The sequence below is a fragment of the Phoxinus phoxinus genome (assembly GCF_949152265.1).
Source record: "Phoxinus phoxinus genome assembly, chromosome: 6".
NCBI classification, from domain to species: domain Eukaryota; kingdom Metazoa; phylum Chordata; class Actinopteri; order Cypriniformes; family Leuciscidae; genus Phoxinus; species Phoxinus phoxinus.
In genome coordinates this window covers 24,171,082-24,189,483 of record NC_136881.1, presented here as the reverse complement: position 1 = coordinate 24,189,483, position 18,402 = coordinate 24,171,082, and the positions used below count along the sequence as shown (strand labels likewise).

General features: G+C 37.3%; 2 protein-coding genes across 8 annotated transcripts in view; one reads left to right on the top strand and one right to left on the bottom strand.

The window, feature by feature from the left end:
* nt5c2b (5'-nucleotidase, cytosolic IIb) overlaps positions 1-3,659 on the top strand; it is a 34,198-nt gene extending 30,539 nt beyond the window's left edge. For all 4 annotated transcript variants that reach the window (XM_079615728.1, XM_079615727.1, XM_079615729.1 and 1 more), the window contains one exon: positions 732-3,659. In XM_079615728.1, the coding sequence (XP_079471854.1) occupies positions 732-971 (240 nt within the window). In that variant the 3' untranslated portion in view covers positions 972-3,659. The remainder of the gene's footprint in view (positions 1-731) is intronic.
* A 271-nt stretch (positions 3,660-3,930) lies between these two features.
* cnnm2b (cyclin and CBS domain divalent metal cation transport mediator 2b) overlaps positions 3,931-18,402 on the bottom strand; it is a 49,120-nt gene continuing 34,648 nt past the window's right edge. The window contains exons 3-8 of one of the 4 annotated variants that reach the window (XM_079615723.1): positions 16,778-16,915; positions 13,949-14,118; positions 13,533-13,626; positions 10,215-10,265; positions 8,567-8,745; positions 3,931-6,115 (exon numbers count right to left, since the gene is read on the bottom strand). In XM_079615723.1, the coding sequence (XP_079471849.1) occupies positions 5,903-6,115; positions 8,567-8,745; positions 10,215-10,265; positions 13,533-13,626; positions 13,949-14,118; positions 16,778-16,915 (845 nt within the window). In that variant the 3' untranslated portion in view covers positions 3,931-5,902. Of the gene's footprint in view, positions 6,116-8,566; positions 8,746-10,044; positions 10,084-10,214; positions 10,266-10,874; positions 11,009-13,532; positions 13,627-13,948; positions 14,119-16,777; positions 16,916-18,402 lie in introns of those variants that run through there. The other 3 variants (XR_013798009.1, XM_079615724.1, XM_079615725.1) reach the window with 3 other exon arrangements.

Below are 18,402 nucleotides of genomic sequence, written 5' to 3'. Positions count from 1 at the left end.
TTGTCAAGATGGCCATTTTGACAATGAAAAGTGCATTTGATAAGTTCATACGGTACACAAATGTTCAAACATTTGTTTGATTCATTATTTAATCCAGCAAGGATGCATTAAATTGATAAAAAGTGACAGTAGTGACTGCTCTTATGAACTTTCTATTCTTCAAAGAATTCTGAAAATTACCACTAAAATTATAAGCAGCTCAACTGCTTTCAACATTAATAATAATATAATAATAAATGTTTCTTTGAGCACCAAATCAGCATATTATAAAGATTGCTGGAGAATCATACGGCACTGAAGACTGGAGTGTGGCTGCTGAAAATGCTGGAATAAATTACATTTGAAAACATATTTTAAATTGTAATAATATTTCGCAATATTATTGTTTTTACTGCATTTCTGATCAAATGAATGCAGGCTTGGTGAGTATAAAAGACTTTAAAAAAAGTTTTTAAAAATCTTACCAACCCCAAACGTTTGAACGGCAGGTCAAAAGGTTAACTAGGCATATGTGCAAGTTCTACAAGTTAGGCGGTACTAAAAATAGAAAGGCCTGGAATGAAAAAACTAATATGGTTACATTTTTGTAACTCAAGTATCATCTGGTACCGGAATACCGGCTCTGCCTACACAAACACACCCACGTTTTTCCTGTTCACTTGGTTCTCTCCTCTGTGCCTAGTGACCTGTTTAACGTACCTGTTAAACATGTTTGTTTTTTTCTTTCCCAGATGCCCCATGAGTCCACAGTGGAGCACGCCCATGTAGACACAGAGACCGAGTCTCCTCTAGCCACACGCAACCGCCACTGTGTGGACTGCAAGGACATCGACTGCAAAAGAAACCAGCTCACACGCTCTATTAGCGAAATCAAACCGCCCCACCTGTTCGCTCAGCCGCCACAGGAAATCACACACTGCCACGATGAGGATGACGATGAAGAGGAGGAGGAAGAGGAGGAGGAAGAGTAGATGTTTTGGCCTATTCTAGGGTAAAGATACATAGGACGATGATGAGAGAGTGATGATGATGATGATATCGAGTGAGGTAGAAAAGGAGGAGTGGATGTATGAAGTAGACTAGAATTGCCAAATCAAGCTCAAAAAGCTGATGTTCATAGTAGAGTTCAGTTCACCCTCCAGTAAAGATGACTAAAAAGAATGAACGAAAGTTTGTTCAAAAATACGTTGGATGGTATCTGGAATCGTTTATCAGTCACTATATAAGCACATGTGATAAACATCCAATGGAAACACTGCGGAAGGACACTCATGAGTTTACATGAGACTGTCATGTATGTATCATACATGTAGCATGTTGGCTAAATCTTGCATTAACTTTCATACAGACTCAAACTCCGTTAGGATGAGTGTTTAAGTCAGGATCCTTACAGGTACACAACTTAGTTTATAGGTATGTTATAGTCAGATTTGTACTATTATTTTATAGTTTTTATCAGTTTAGACAACTTTTGAGTTGCCAGTCCATCCAGTCAGATTAACTCGGTTACTACCTCCTGCAAAGGCTGTATACAATAATTGTCCCTTTGAAAAAAAAAAAAGTGTACGTGTGTGTATGTTGGCAGAGTGTCTGTGTTGAAGTTCTGCATGTGTTGGGAATCTAAATGAAGCACAGAAAAACGGAAGCATGGTTCATTGTGACGTGCATGAGGAAATGCGGCCAACACAAGAATCCAGTTACTTGGCAACAGCATGTAGCCACTTTTTTTTATTTTTTATTGAGGTTCGCTGTTAACCTCTTGTTTTTCATCTTTTTTCATGCAGGCGTTTTGGCTAGAGCTAGTGCTACAGAGTAGCGAACAGATGCCTGTCTTATTAGGGTTCACATAGGTGCAAAATGATTCCGAACACACACAGACACGTCTTTTCAGCACATGTTTTAAACCGTTACGATGTCACATTAAACTGTGACATACTGTATTTTTATACTCCTACATGGGCTAAACAGAACGGTTTAGTTTTGTCTTTAGTTTTGTCTCATATGTTGCCTGACAGATGCAAACTATTCAAACATCATATACGTAGACAGTAAGTGACCTTGATATGCAAAAATAAAACTGTTGTATGGCCTGAGGAGCTTGTCGAGATGTATCGGTCATTGAGAAAATAGTCAAATGAAGTTAACAGCTGGGCATTCTGAAACTGAGAAAGAGAGTGCTGTTGCTCTGGTGACTGTTTCTATGGAAATGAATGTAGTCCTGGCTAATGTGTGAACTCTGTTGATGGTTTACTCCCATGTGGACCAAAACGGTGTCGAGAAATTGGGTTTGATTTAGCTTTAAGGGACTCATTAGACACTTTTGGGTGTCTCCACAGGAAGTATGTGGAGTTTTTAAGGAATAAATGTCATTCTCGAGTGTTACGGTGGGTCACGGTTTAGGGAGGAAGTGGTTTTAGCGCTGGGAAGTGTTCCAAGTGCACGGAAATGGTATTAGGATGGTTAGTGTGACTTTTATATGCATTATTCAAAGATAATAGTAGGTAGGATCTGATTGAATGAAGCTACCCAATCCATAGTGTAACATGTATTACTCGATACATATTGTAACTGTATTTTCTTTTTATTTCAGAGAATGTAGTTTTTCATGGGTCTGACAGTCAGTTTTTAAAAGGGAAGACCAAGTAGGTCTTATAGTATGTCTTATAGTATAATGGTTTGTGGTTAGCCGCAAACAAATAGTTTTCTAGGTTTTCAAGCGTCTGTTTGAAGAAACCAGTTAAAGAAGGTTAGAGATATTTTTAAATGTACAATGCATATTTTATCTGTCAATTTCAGTTTGTAGTTTAAAAACAACTGGACATCCTAAAATGGGGCAGCTCTTGTTCTTGGTCCGAGTCTTTAGAGACTGCAGTATAGAAAAAAAAGTGTTTGTCCTGCAAGATCCAGCATTTATCTTTCCTCTGTTTTCATTCGCTTGTTATACAAACTCAGCATTGTATATATAACATGGCTGGCTCCCTGGACATGGATTAAAACTAGTCCTGGGCTAATTTGCACTGGTGTTGGCTGTTGTCCTTTTTAGTTGTCTATGCAAGGGACACTGGCTTAGATTATATTTAAGAATGATATAATAGAAAAGGCATCGAGTTTAAACAGTATTCATCCAGTTATCCCATTAGTCATTACCTCCTTAACGGGTGAAGATCTCATCCGTTTAGTCATAGATAGCATTGCATACATCTGTTTCGACCAGTGTTTATATTATATTATATTTTGGCATAGTTTACAGTTGCGTGTTGAACATGCCAATAACTTATATACTGTATACAATAACTAATATACTGAGTTTTTCCTCCTTTCTATTTTTTACCTTTTTCCTAATTTCTGAAATCTTTTTTTAGTTCATGATGGTTTTTCGTGTGAATTTTTTTATTTTATTATTAGCTTTCAGATTAGCAAAGGTGCAAAACGGTTGTGTCTATAAAAGAGATCAAGAGCAAAATAGCCATGGCATTTATTAATCCCATTTCTTTTGTTTTGTTTTTTTGTTGTCATTTGTTTGTTTAGGGCATGTGATTTCATGTCTTTAACTTTGCTTCCTGAATTATGATAGTTTCTGATTTATAGAGTTCTAAACCTATACAAATGGGAAATTGCATTGCAATGTAAAATAAATATAATTTTCCTTAATAAATTCACCATTGGTCTCCTGTCATGTTTACTTCTGAGCGTATGACTATTTTTCACAACAGGTTTTCTCCACTCTAACAAGGACAATAAGTCACTTGGATTCTATTTCTGATTTCTGTAATTTGTCCAAAATACTGTTACATGTCTATGTACTGCATATTGCACATTAAACATGGTATAAAACATCAATCACGAGCAAAATGATTGAAAAACATGAGCTTGACAAGTCATTTGTCTATCCATACTGAGAGCAAAAATGATATGATGCAACAATCACAGTTAATCAGAATATATTTTATGTTTAATATGCAAAAAAGTGCAGAAAGAACACAGTACCATAGTGAAACTGATGAACGTTTAATAGCACTTTCTCTAGAACCATTTTCCTCCCTAGGTTTTACATCTTAGTAACAAAGTAGCTACAATTCATTAACAAAGCAAATTAGAAAAAAAAAAAAATTATGTAAAAAGCCAGAACCTGTATTTAACCCCACAAGAGCATCTTTCTAAGAACAAAATAATCAAAGTAGGCTTTAATTTACTAAATAAAACCCAACAATCTCTGATCTCACCTCTAGTGTAAAATCTTTGGTATAAAGAGCAACAATTTTAAGATACCTTTGTATCTTTGTTAGACCGTAGTGCCAAGCAGTGGCTGTCTGTGGTACTGACCCATGTATAAATAATAGAATACAACAAGTAATGCATTCCTGTTATTTATCTGTTAAGGTTCAAGTAACCATTGGAACACATGAAAACATCTAGGGCGAAGTCTTAAAAGCTGCCTGAATCAGATTTACCACAAAGTCTGACATTGTAGAAACAGGGTCACGCAGCTGCCACCTATACGAACATATAGGAATAGTTATTGGAATGAGTTATATGCTGTTTGTTGATAAGCTGTTTTGGGTCTCTGAGGATATGGGAGAGGGGCAAAGGAAAATGTGACCACTAACATTTCAGCAAAACCTTACTGCCACTATTGGTCATTTGGAGTATGGCAAAGGGTCACTTCAGTGACAGTTCAAAGAGAAAATGTAAGTGGTTTATCATTAACAAAACAGTAAATGAATTTTTAAATACAACTGTATGCATAGCAGGAGTTTCCAGCGTTCATATAAATAACCATTGAAGTCAACATTACAGACATAAAGGTAATACAAGAAGACTGAGTGGAGGAGCGACCTCTCTTACAGACGTGTGATGTGTATTACAATTTAATGTAGTAGTTGTTTTAATGACGTGGTAAAGACTCATTTTGTTACGGGCTGGATTCAGTTAGGAATCGCATGAATGCATATGGATTCTCCCTTGCATAAAGTCCTGACAGGTCTTTGCGTTTAGTTCAAATAAGAAAGCGTTCGGCTTTAAATGTCAAGTTATTGTGCCTTTGACAGACTTCAACTTTTAAAGCAGACAAATAGGACCTGTTCATCCTTGGAAGTGAATCCAAAATATCAAACATACAAACATGATACAATGAATGCATACAAATAATCTATAATTTACAATACAGTAATCATGATAAATCATCTTTTAAATAAAATGTGTTTCATTGCACTTGTTAAAAAAATTAATATGATTTTTAAAAGGCAATATGATTCATTAAAAAAAAAAGAAGAAAAAACGTGTAAAAGGTACTGTGGGATATACCAGATTTAGAACAGTAAAAATAACCATTTCTGAAATATACATGTAAAAGACCCTCACCAGTACACATACAATGATGTTTTTGAAACTACGTATATATAGCATGTGCATGATATCAGTGACACTCATAGAGGCACACATGCACAACGTACAGACAGGTGTTTGCATGTGCCGACAATTATATCCTCAGACATGCACGTATATATACAAATGCATACAAAATAAATAAATATGTGAGTAGAATGCTCTTGGTTCACGGTTTCCTTCAAAGCAGTCTTTGACGTACCCTATTACAGCATCTGCCTGGAGTATTTCTTCTGTGTTTGTGAACATCACAGGGCAGTTTGAGTGTAGCTGGAGGGGCTCGTACGAGCACAAGACTGTCCATCCTCCAAACTCTTTGGCTGGGGGGGGACATAAACACTGTGGTTTATCTGAAATCGTAACGGGACTGAAGCGTGTCACTGGACTATCCCATTTTGCCTTGGGTCAACCCAAGCTCTGGCCCCAGTAGTACTGGACTAGCAGATTAGAGTTGTTTGGGGTGGTGAGGCAGCTCTAGGGTTCTGCTATCGGCTTCGCTCCACCACCCCACTGAGGGCTAGATGGCCCCCTCACTGTGTCCCGTGTGGTTCGACTTGATGTGGGCGACGCAGTTCTGTGTCTGGTTGAACAGAGCGGTGGTTTCATCGGTCACTCCGTCATGGAGCTCTGTCAAAGTCATTTCGATTTTGGTGTACTCGCTCTCTGAGGACTGTGGAGTCTTGTCGATACGTGATGCCATGACGGCGTTTTGATACTGTTGGCGTGTTACCTGTCAAAACACACGGGAAAGGGGGTTACAAAAAAATACCTTTTGTAACATCTTACACTGTGCCCTCCTAACCAGATGGCACAAACGCAGGATAAAAGGTATTTTTCCATGTTAATCAGAGCTTTTGTCCTCGCCAGCCATGACAACAAGCGTTTCTATTTTAGAAGCAGTTTCTATTTCTGTGACATTGCAGCTGGAACAACAACATACAAACTATGACAATGATAATCTCAGGTACTGATTATGTGCTTTATTTAATGTTAAAAGGGTCTATTGTGGGTCTATATTTTGCATATAATTGTGCATGACCTTTATAGCCATACTGAAGCAACAATAGATAGTTTACTTCAGATCTTGCAAATAAATAAAGGATACATAAACATCTATTCAGACAAAGATTGACTGTCTGATTGGCTGTGATTTGTGATTCCTTTTTTCTCAAAACTGGCACATCTGGTAATAGACATCGATCCCAGTAAATTACACCGTAAAAATGCCAGAACGACTTTACCGGTAATTTCAAAAATGTCCTGTTCACACAGCAACAGTGTTCTGGCTTTTTACTGGTAACAGACCGTTCACACATCAGTTCCAAAACACCGGTAAACTCTGTGATGGTGTAATTAACCGGAGGTTTATGCCTTGTTCCTGAAGAAGGCTAGTTATTTTATCATATGTGACAGTATCGCTAACTGTTGTTGACAAATCTCTTCATCCACCCGGACGAGGAGAAGAGCTTTAGTTTCGGTATCACTCCATTTTGAAGACATTTGTAAACAGTCCTGTGTAAACGTGTCATCTGCGTCATCATTTTATGAATGGCCCAATGCTCTTTCAACGGCTTCTGATTGGCCCAAATCACTTTTACGTCAGCGCGTTCTGACCTCATACCTGCAAAATAACGGTAATCTTCATTCCGCGTTCACACAGCGTATATACAGGTAATTTACTGGTAATGTTACATCTTTGTTTACTGGTAAATTGCCAGAACCAATTTACTGGTATGTTTTTAAATGTCCTCTTCACACATGATCTGTTCCTGGTAATTTACCAGTAAAGACTGTATATGTGAAAGGGGCTGTTGACAGACAATTGTTTGTTGCTGGAATATTATTGTATTGCTTCAAGTTATGACACAGTGTTGGTGTTCTTTTTTAAAAAAAAAATAAACTAAATCCTGCCTCTGTCAAACCATATTACCATGACTGGGCTGGCCATTTTCTGGTCCATGCGCCCGAGTTGTCGGTTCCAGATCACACTCCTGTTGCATTTCCTGTTTCTCTCATGACAGCTTCAGTTCCAAGATGAGTCTTTTCCTCTTTCTTTAACAACAACACACTCTTAACCCTATAAAGCCTACTGTATCACATTTGATAAACAAATTTCTCCTTTGAAATTATCAACATGATCAAAATGGTCTGATTTTTACAAAGTAAATGTAAGAATGTTATATAATGAGTAATATATTCAAAGATGAGCGCTTACTGGACTGAAGCAACTTAGGTTTACTTGAATATTAAAGTTGAAAGTTACATCTCTCACTCAGTGTATTGAATTGCATTGTTTTTGCCCACCACAATAAAAACTACTTTGATCATAAAATTGTCTTACATATCAATCATCTTACTAAGGCATATTATTGGGATATACTGAGTGACTGCTGATATTTATATGCATTGTATGCAAATAGTCTGTTATACTGTTATAAAGATCTCATTGATTCACAATAATACAAGTATATACTTTTTTCAAGAATATTATTTTACATGCACCAAATTGCATATTTTCACTAGGTTTTGGGTACTAAATAAAATGCAGGTGTATTTCCACCTCGAGTACGAGCTCTATGTTCTCCTATATCATGCTTCGATGAGCCATAAAAGCCTGACGCATCAAATATAATGCTAAAAAAAAAAAGAGTAAGATTTAAGAAAAAAAAAATAGCCTTTGGGGAGCCAAAAATGATTATTTTATGGAATCACTGTGAAAACCTCTGTTATTGAGCTCATTCAATGGCCACATCAGAGCCCATGTCAATGACCACCAAGCCAGCTCATATCTCCATCTGCCACAGAGACTAAACCAGGGCTCACGAAGTCACTCACAGACCTCGACTCAGCGCCAAACTCCACATCTGTCCCAGAGCCAACACCTAAATCCAACTTCTGCCATTAAGCCACAGTCAAAGATTGTAATTTGTAATGAACAGCAGTCTATGTAAGCCAATGAGCCATAGCCACAGTCTACCACTGAACTACATTAGGCCACATTTTAGACCACAGTCTGAACCCCAAGAGCCACAATGGCACCAAAAATGTGCAATGGATGTCTTCTGAAGAATTAAATTGATTCTAAATATTGTAGGCATGTCCGTTTTGTAATAAAAAAAAAAATAAAAAAACATGTTCATAAACTGCAAGTGAGTTGGCATGTTTGTGCAATTCTGTTTACCTTAATGTACTGTATGTCTGACACAGCTCTGACAGAATAGTCTGGCAAATAGATCTGCAGGAAGGCATTGAGCTGGTTGTTACTGCTGCCCAGTGACGGTGTGATGGATTCAATCCGCTCGCTACGATTTAACGAGTCAGAATGGTTCAGTCCAAATGGCCGAGGAGGGGATTTGTTTTCTGCAGACGAAAAGGGAAAGCATTGTGACTTCAGTAATATAATCAGGACAAACATAAACACATAAAATCAAGAGCACGATAGGGAGGGGGGACACAATGTAAAACTTATCAGCCTTGGTCATGAATATTTATTATCTGACCTGATGTAGCAACAATGGCTCAACCAATGACACGAGTTAGGGGTGGGACTATCTGTTTGTCAGAGTAATGAAATAATTGGGGAGCGTTTCCAAAAAGTGTCAGAAAACTGTTTTATATTCTGAATGACACACTTTACAAATCAATTAATTCAAGCAAATCAAGCACTTCTAAAATAATTTATATGAATTAAATTTTTTTATAAATTAATATTTTTACGCCGTAAGCAGGCATTAAATTGATCAAAAGTGACTGTAAAGACTTTAAACATTTTTTTGAGCGCCAAATCATCATATTAGAATGATTTCTGAAGTATCCCGTGACAACTGGAGTAATGGCAGGAATGCATCACAGCTGAAAAATAACATTTAAAATATTTCACAATATTATTATTTTTACTGTATATTTGATATAATAAATGCAGTATTGGTGAGTAAAATATACTTTTTTTTTTTTTTTTACATTCAAACAGTAATGTACGTTTGTAGATGTTTATGGCTTTTTAGTACACTGGACCCTTTAGTGACTAGACCTTCAAATCCAGCTTTATAGAGACAATAATTAGCACATGGTATATTATGATTTTATAATAGCTTGTAACAGCTTTTTAGAACTCAATAATTGCATTGCTAGTTATGAAGGGGGTGTTTCATGTATGTAAAAGGGTTGCCGCTGGCAAGAGTATGATAAAAAGCCTAAGAGCTTTCAAAGTGAAGACTGGCTTGTTTTTTAATTAAACACAGCTTATGTTTTCCACTTCATAAAGAGGGGGAATTTACAAGTGCACACACACAAACATATTGACTTTACTCACACACAAAATACTTGCTAGCAGACACTCAAATAAGCACACTTCCACACTCCAGCACATATATTTATTCTTTCTTTCTTTGTTTCTCCTACGCATAAACGCACATACAAATACACACACACACAGGTTTCCACAGTGGGGTGTGTTAATGCCACAATTTGGTTGGAATGTATGTAATCCGTGTTTGGATGTGTGAGTAGAGTGGGGGAGCCACCGCGTCTTTAGTTCAAGGCTCCAATGCTGGCCTGAAGGGGCCCAACTCTGAACCCTACATGCTGGTAGTCAGCATGAGGTTTGTGAGAACCGGGAACAGTGTGTGTGTGTGGGTGACTATGTACAGAGGTGTGTGTGTGCGTATGGCCCCGCTGTCGCCCTTTACTCCAGGAGGCCTGTGAAGTAGAAATGTGTGGGAGGAATTATGTGGGTTTATTGTAACGTACGGTATGCTTTACAGTAAGTAACAGACAGACTAATGTCTGACCTTGTCATTGTTTGATTAGTCATTTTGATTTAACTATACCTGGAGATCCAGCAACAGACTCAGCCCTACTGACCACAAAGGTACGAGAAACTGTAGGGAAGAATAAAGAATAGGAGGAAAAGAAAAGCATCAAAAGAGGGTGGGAAACAAAAGGGTGACTGAAAAGTAGAACTGAAGAGCTATAGGAGTAAAGAAATCACTAAATACCACTTGTTTTAATCCACATTAGAAAATATTCTCCATTCCCACATAACAAAGCACTTTTAGTATTACTGTAGGCCCGTTTTCTCACCACCAGAGGTCACCTATGTTCTGTGATAGTCCCCTAACTAGTGGCACATGTGACACTTGGCTAAAATTTGGCATACTATTCAACCCCTAGCAATTTCTGATGGATCTAACTATGTTCAAAATGGATTGAAAATACCCTAAAAAAGAGACAGTGGATACTTCCCCCCAAAGACTTTATATATTTATGTTCAGTTGGAAGTAGAACAATATAACACTGGAAGAACTAGAATTAACAGCAGTAAAAAGGCACTAGTCACAGGTCTACATTGCAGTTCTACTTGCTTGATAAGCTACAGTATATATATTAAAGACCCACTGAAGTGCCTTGGAACTCGCAGCTTTGTATGATGCGTTGACGTAATTTCCACTGAAACAGGAAGCTAAGGTGGGACATATTGAATGGCTCCTCCCCCTTTTCAAATAGCCAATAGCGTTTAGTTTACCTCACAGACTGCAAGTAGTACCATGGAAGCGAATCCAAGTGCTGATGATATGTTGGATTCAATAGTCGAGGATTTCATTCTTAAAGGGATACTTCACCTCTGGAAAGATGAATGTGTATTTAAAATGGGTCATTTATGTAGCAGAAATGTGAAATTATTTTTGAATTTGGAGCCTTCTAGACTGAGAAAAGCCGGAAAATTTATTTTTGGCTCATGTGGATGAAAGACAACAATTCCCAGAATGCACTTGCTTCGCTGCCCTACGAGGACACTCCCAAGCCACGCCTACCGGTAAGAGCGCAGTTAAACAACTAGGCTAGGCTACTAGTTGACTCGAAACTTAAAAGACATCAACCGATCGCTTGTTTAGCGTTCATGTAAACACTACATTCAGATTCACCAAACGGAATGAATTCAGTTAGATTGAAACAAAAGGTGTGCATGTAAACAATGAATGGCAACTGTAGAAAGCAAAAGCCGAATCCCGGACATTTTGGACGATCTCGACTGCTGGACATGTCCGGGAAAAATGATGTATGGTAACCCCTACTGCTCAGCTTTCTCCACAGAACAAGAGCCTATTAGCTTAGCTTCCAAAAAAAGATGGCTGACACTATTTGTACATTCTGTGAGTGAGATCCCACCCTCTATGGGCGGGTTGAAAACATGCGGAACTAGCTACTACTACTGGCTGTAGTCTCTAGCCGCTGGCCAAAAAATCCTCCGATCGTAATTTTTGCGTCACCGGAGGATTTTTTCCAGACAAAAAATACATGAGGGACATGAGGGAGGGAAGCATGGTAATTCGAAAATACTACAGGTTTTCTACTGATACAAAGCTTAATGCTAAATGCTGAAGTATCCCTTTAACCAACGTACAGTACAGTTGGAAAGCGGAATAAAACTCGAGCGTTTGAGCAAGCAAACACATCTCCAACCCATATTCCTCCATGACGTGTCAACATTCATTTTGGCCAGGTGGTATTTATAGCATAGGGGGCGGGAGTCGTGGGACGCTTTAGATTCTAGAGAGCATTTGATTGGACAGAAGATGTGATGAGAAGCTGAAGTCCGCGGTCATAGAAATCTGTGATTCATTTTAGCGGATATTAGAGACAAAGTTTTGAATGCTTATGCTTATGTAGGGTAATGCTTAAGTCCTAAATGCAAATTTTGTCATTGTTTTGGAACACATCAGCTTATTCATAACCTTAATGCAAACATATTCATACTGAAAGATAAAAAAAACATACATTTTGATTTCAGGGGGCATTTAAACTATAATACTTGGCAGTATAATAATTTATTATGATTATGAATACAAATTTCCATTCATCCATCCATTTTCCAAACCGCTCATCTTATGCATGATTGCTATAATAATAATAATACATGTTATTATTTATTGAACATTAGTGTCTTTTATCATTTGTATTTATATACTAATCAATGCTGAACACTGATAGCTGCACAAATATGTCTACTGTGGAATACACAATATCTCAGTTGTTTCACAGATTTCTTCTGAGTGCAAAACAAATGATAGTCTCAAATTCTCTTGCCATTCTAAATGCCATGTGACGTCTGGAACAAAGCTTCAGTGACAGGGTGTTATTTTCTGATAGTGTATACAGTAATACAATAATGCCTGGCTAGGATTAGTGCATCATAGTACCAAATCATAGTACATTGAAAACAGTATGTCAAAGGTGCCAGAATGAGGCTCCGCTTCCTGTGGATCTTCAAAGTATGTATCTGTGCATATACTTTTTGGGCTAATGCTGCCCACAACTGCTTGCAGTGTTGCAGGGTATGTGGGTGTATCTGTGGTATCGACTGAATTTTGTATTGCAGTATAAAAAAAATTTTAAACCATCATAAAACCTTTAATGTAAAGTGTGTAATTTTTCTAAAATATTTAGGCCTACATTTAAGATGTATGTATTTAAATTGCATTGTTTTACAGTTTTAACATTAACATATATAACTAATATAACTATAACTAATATACCTAATGTAATATACATCTGTCAGTCATACTTGAGTTAAACGGGCTAGAAACAAGCATGGTTTCTGCACTACAAAAAAATAATAGAATAGTTTATTGTCCTTTTTTCTATTCAAAAATTATATTTGATTTTATTTGAATAATCATATTTTCAAAAAAGCATTTATTTAAATGGCTTAGAGTAAGCACAAATATGTTCATTGTGGGAAAAAAATACATTTATTCAGTTAAAAAGTATAAATATGTCTAGCTATGGAACAAGTAATATTCAATTAGTTAAATGTATGATTTAAAAAAAAACTTAAAATGTTAAAATGACTTATTGATGATAAATATATAAACCTGGTAATTGTGTATTTAAAACACATTCAGTTTATTAGTACTATTACAGAAATCCTACCAGTTTCTTACATTTTATGTATGACAGACAAATATGCAATATATTAAGTTTATTAGTTTATGTTAAAATTGTGTAATCCAAATCTAAGAAAATTTTATATGAAATTCAAACACATAAACCTAAAATACCAGTAAGTACAGCCCACATAGCATATAGGTTACTTTTCGTACTTTGTAGAAATACTGTATGCAAATGAATATATTATTTGTATTTACCTGGAGAAGTGGTGAGAGCCATGATCCCATACGAGGAGAAAGCTCCAGCTTCAAACTTCATTCCCTCCTTCCCTGCCTCCACTTCCACCTTCCCCTTAGAGAAAAGATTACATTGAAGGCCAGACTTTCAATACAGTTAAGATTTTTTTTATATATATATAACTTTAAGTTGTGGGAGTTTTTTTTACAACTAATGGAGTTTTTTTGCAAAAGAAGGCTTGCAGGAATTCCTTTAGAAGCATGTCTGTCTTTAACTATACTCACTGAACTAAACATTCTTCTTTTACGTAGGTACCCAAGTTCTTTCATACTGGGCGTGTTAAATACTTGCGAAAATCCCAGCTTGTTCTAGGCTAATAACCTCAATCCTTTCTCTCTATGCCCTCCACGGCCCTGGACCAAACAACCAAGCTGACCTGCAGAATGAGGATGAAATAGTCCACGGGCTTGTTGCGGTGGAAAAGGTAATGCTCGATGGCCTTCTTATTCTTCTCATTATATTTGACCTCCTGGATGACGTTGGGGTGCTTGAGGAGACGCAGAAGGATCTTCTCAGACATCTGGCTGGGACTGAATAACTCAACTTCTGTAAGGCAAAAGAAGACATGACATCACCTTCCTGTTCCTGTGGGTTTTTCACAATTGAAATTGTTACCATTCTAAACCATGGTTAAAGGTAATATTGCATTTTCAGGTTTCAAAACGTCACATGGTATATTAGTAAACCCTGGGTAAATGATGCTCTAACATAATACTTTTTTGGACGAACACAGCTTGTAGCAGGCAAATACTCTGTTTTAATAATTCAATTCAATTCAAGTTTATTTGTATAGCGCTTTTCACAATACAATAACGGCTTATCCATCGGTGACACTGTTTGACTGTTTAAAGTCTTCTAAAACATACAAAAGCAAAAACAAATTTTTATTCCTGTTAACACCGTCAGCTTTCAACATTTAATTGTTCTCTCAAAAGCTGAAACTTAACAGAGCGCAAAAGTTTATGTGACTACAAAGTTTATGAATAAGCACTGTTGTATTATAAAGGTTGTTGCTAAATAATTCACTGTAACATTGTTCTGTTTACAGTATATGTGTCACCTGGCAGCTGATCGCTCCTTGACCAGGGAACGCTAATAGTATTGTATTTGTTAATCAATGATTAGCGTAAGCCACAAAGGGGAAAGTTTTTACCAAATCCTGGAATTAGGTTTAAAGGGGAATACCACACAAAATGGTTTGTCTCTATTATACACAAACACCCTTGGGACCATTTAACAGCAGCTTAATGATGGATAGTAATGCAAAGGGTAATGACTTGTAGGGGGCTGTGCCAAATGCCTGTAGATTTCTAGAATAATGCAAGAATCTGAATTTGTAGGCTGCATTTATTTGATCAAATATTACAGTAAAACTACTTTAAGTAACTGGTTTCTATTTAAGCATATTTTAAAAAGTAGTATATTCCTTTGATGCAAAGCTGAATATTCAGCAGCCATTAATATAGCCTTCAGTGTCACATGAACCTTCAGAAATGTCGTTATGAACCTTCAGAAATGTAGTTAGTGTCATTTAAAAAAAAAAATACAATTTAATGCATTCTTACTGAACAAAAGTAAAATTTTCTTTAAAAAAAAAAAAAAAATCACTGACCCCAAACTTTTAAACACTAGTGTAAATGGCTACTAAAAACAGCTAACAAAACAAATTACAGTTTCAGGCAGACACTGGTTTGTTGCAGTGGAAGAGGTAATGTCTTAAAAGAACACAAAAATAAACACTGAAGTTTATCATTTCTATGTTGTTGTTATTTTACAGTGGGTCATAATATATCATATCTTTAGTTTGTCAGGGCGTTTTGTGGTGTTAGGATTTTTTTTCCTGCGCATTTCAGCACTAACTCAAAACGTGCGTACATGTACACCACCTCCTGAGCTGGTGTAGATTTGAGCGTGCCGTACGCCAACGTCCATATTGATAAATCGCAAAGTCACCGTGGTTTTGGGTGTACGCCAGGTGTACGCTGGAAATTTGGTGTACGCACTTTTCATAAATGAGGGCCAGTGTGTACAAATAACATCTTAGTCACATGAGACTAAGAATAAGCTAAAGTCACAAAAAGTCGGAGTGTTCCTTTAAGATAAAACATTTATCTACACTAATATTAACAAATGTATTCTATACATTAGAAATATAACGTGCTTTCTAGGAGACACATTCACCATGAAACAAAATGTGGTATTAGTGTGAGAGATGATCTCTGCTGTGAAAAACAACAACAACAACATGTTTTTAATTACTTCTTTCAGCTGTTTGCCTGCTTTTTCCAGGGTTTGGAGATAGAGATCATTCTTTTATACACTAATAAAGCAGGCCACCACTCTCTAAATATAGCCCACACCTTAGTTTACAAACAACATCAACATCATGACTTCCACCAAAATCTGCCGTCATTTACCTATAAAAAATGTTTTGCTTTGCCGTAGTGACAGTACATATTTTTACAATGTTATAAAATAAATCTATGTCAAATAAATGCTGTTCTTTTCAACGTTCTATTCATAAAAGAATCCTGACATTTTTTTTTATCATGGTTTCCACATAAATATTAAGCAACAACCATATTCGACAATAATAATAAGAGGAAATGTTTCTTAACACCAAATCAGCATATTAGAATGATTTCTGGAGGATAATGTGACACTGAAAACTGGAGAAATAGCAGCTTAAAAATCAATGTTGCCATCAGAGGAATAAATAACATTTTAAAATATGTTAAATTAGAAAACAGTTATTTTAATGTTTTAATAATATTTCACAATATTACTGTTTTAATGTATATTTTGTCACATAAATGCAGCTTTGGAGAGCATAATAGACCCCGACTTTTTGAACGCCACTGTATGTTATTTATCTAATATGCTAGTTCATGTTTAATCAAATTGCTTCCCACAGACTGGGTTTAAAACAAACATCTGTCAATGCAGTACAGCAACAAAAACGTTAACAATCACAAAAATCCTACTCTGGCTTATACACCAAATATTTTTCCTTTCTTGGAGAAACACACTATGAAACAAAAAGTAAGTAAGAAAGAGTGAGAACAAGCTGCTTCTTTTTAAAAGACGTCATGGCATGACTTTCACCAAAACCAGAGGCAAAGCTCCTCCCCTGTGTGAGCACCCTAACCATACTACAGTCACAGGACACACTGGGGTAAATCAAGCAGCAATGCAGTGCACTTGCCTGTTGCTAGGAAACGCAGAGTAGCCAGTAGAAGCTGAGGTGATATTTTAACCTTCATTTCATTGTCCATGTGCTTGAAAGCCGAGAAATCCTGCTTCCTTTCTCGATGGGCGATTTTCTTTTTTGTTTTGTTGTCAGCTGTCAGAAAAATGGGATGACAGAGGAAGAAAGTTTTTTTTAAATTAATTTCTTAAATGATGTGTAAAACATCTTGCCTCATGTTTGTAAAAATATTTGCAATGACACCTAAAAAGGTTTTTGGGTAACACTTTACAACAAGGTTCCATTTTTTTTTATCATTAGTTTACCACATTGGTTGACATGAACTAACAATGAAAAATACTCTAAAGCCTTTGTTAATCATAATTAATGTTAATTTCAACATTTACTAATACATTGTTAAAATCAAAATGTAAATCTGTTAATATTATTTAATGGACCTGAACTAACAATTAACAGTTTTATTTTTATAACTAATGTTAACAAAGATGAATAAATAATGTTGTTAGTTAATGTTAATGCATAAACTGCAACACTGATCCGAAGAAGACGAAGATGGTTAGGAAATAAAACAAGATTTTTTAAATAACTCAGAATAGGCAGGCAAATAACTATCCAAACTATACGAGATGATGTGCAAACAATAATGATAATGATATAAACAGCCGTGATAATTAAGTTAGTGTCCATGGAAACAGATGAGTGGCGGGAAACTGAACAAAGGACAGTATGACTGAAAATAACAACTAAAAGCCCATGAAAATGAAACTAAGATCAAAATAGCCTCACTCCATAACAGATGTGGTGAGGGAGGATAGGTGGGGGCTTGTGGGGTGGACGAGGAGCCAATGAAGGGCTGTTGAGAGGAGATGGCGGGAAGGCTGGTAAAAGCAGGCAGGACAGACCAAAGAGTCGATGATAGAGGAAGAAGCCAAGGAGGAGATGATGGACGGAGTAGCCGGATTGTGATGACCCAAAGCTCAGCCAAGACGATAGCCCACAGCGGAGTTGATGGAGGGAGGAGCCAAGATGTTGACGTGGCCAACCATCGGAGACAGAGCCGATGTTAGGGGATCCCAGGGCGCAGACAGAAAGCTGATGTACCTAAGCTAGTGCTGGAGACCAAAGCAGAGCTGCGGCGACAATCGTTCGAGGTGTAACCAGAGTATCCTAGGACTGAGGACGGAGCCGGTGTGACAGAGGACCCAGGTGGAGCCAGAGGGAGGAGCCTACTGGAGCCGAAGGGGTGGAGAGCCGGAGCGCCGCAAATGGATTGTAATTCCGCAGCGTAGGCAGAGAGACGGCTGACCGAGGTGGAGCCGGAGGGACGAGGGAGCCTGGTGGAGCCGAGGGTGGGAGGAGCCAATGCGTCGCTGACTGGTGGAGGCGTAGCGGAGGGATCAGCGGCCGGAAGCAGAGCCGAAAGATCCTAACACTTAGGTGAAGCTGGTGAGATCACACTTGACAACGCCGCAGGGTGTCGCAGGGGAAGGTGAATGGCTGCATGAAACCACCTGAGGCAGGGCTGAAGGACTGGCTGAGATCTACAGTGAAGGTAGGAAAGGGAGGCTCACTGGTAAATAAGTGTTTTTGCTGAGTGATTATACTGTTTTGCCGCTGGCTAG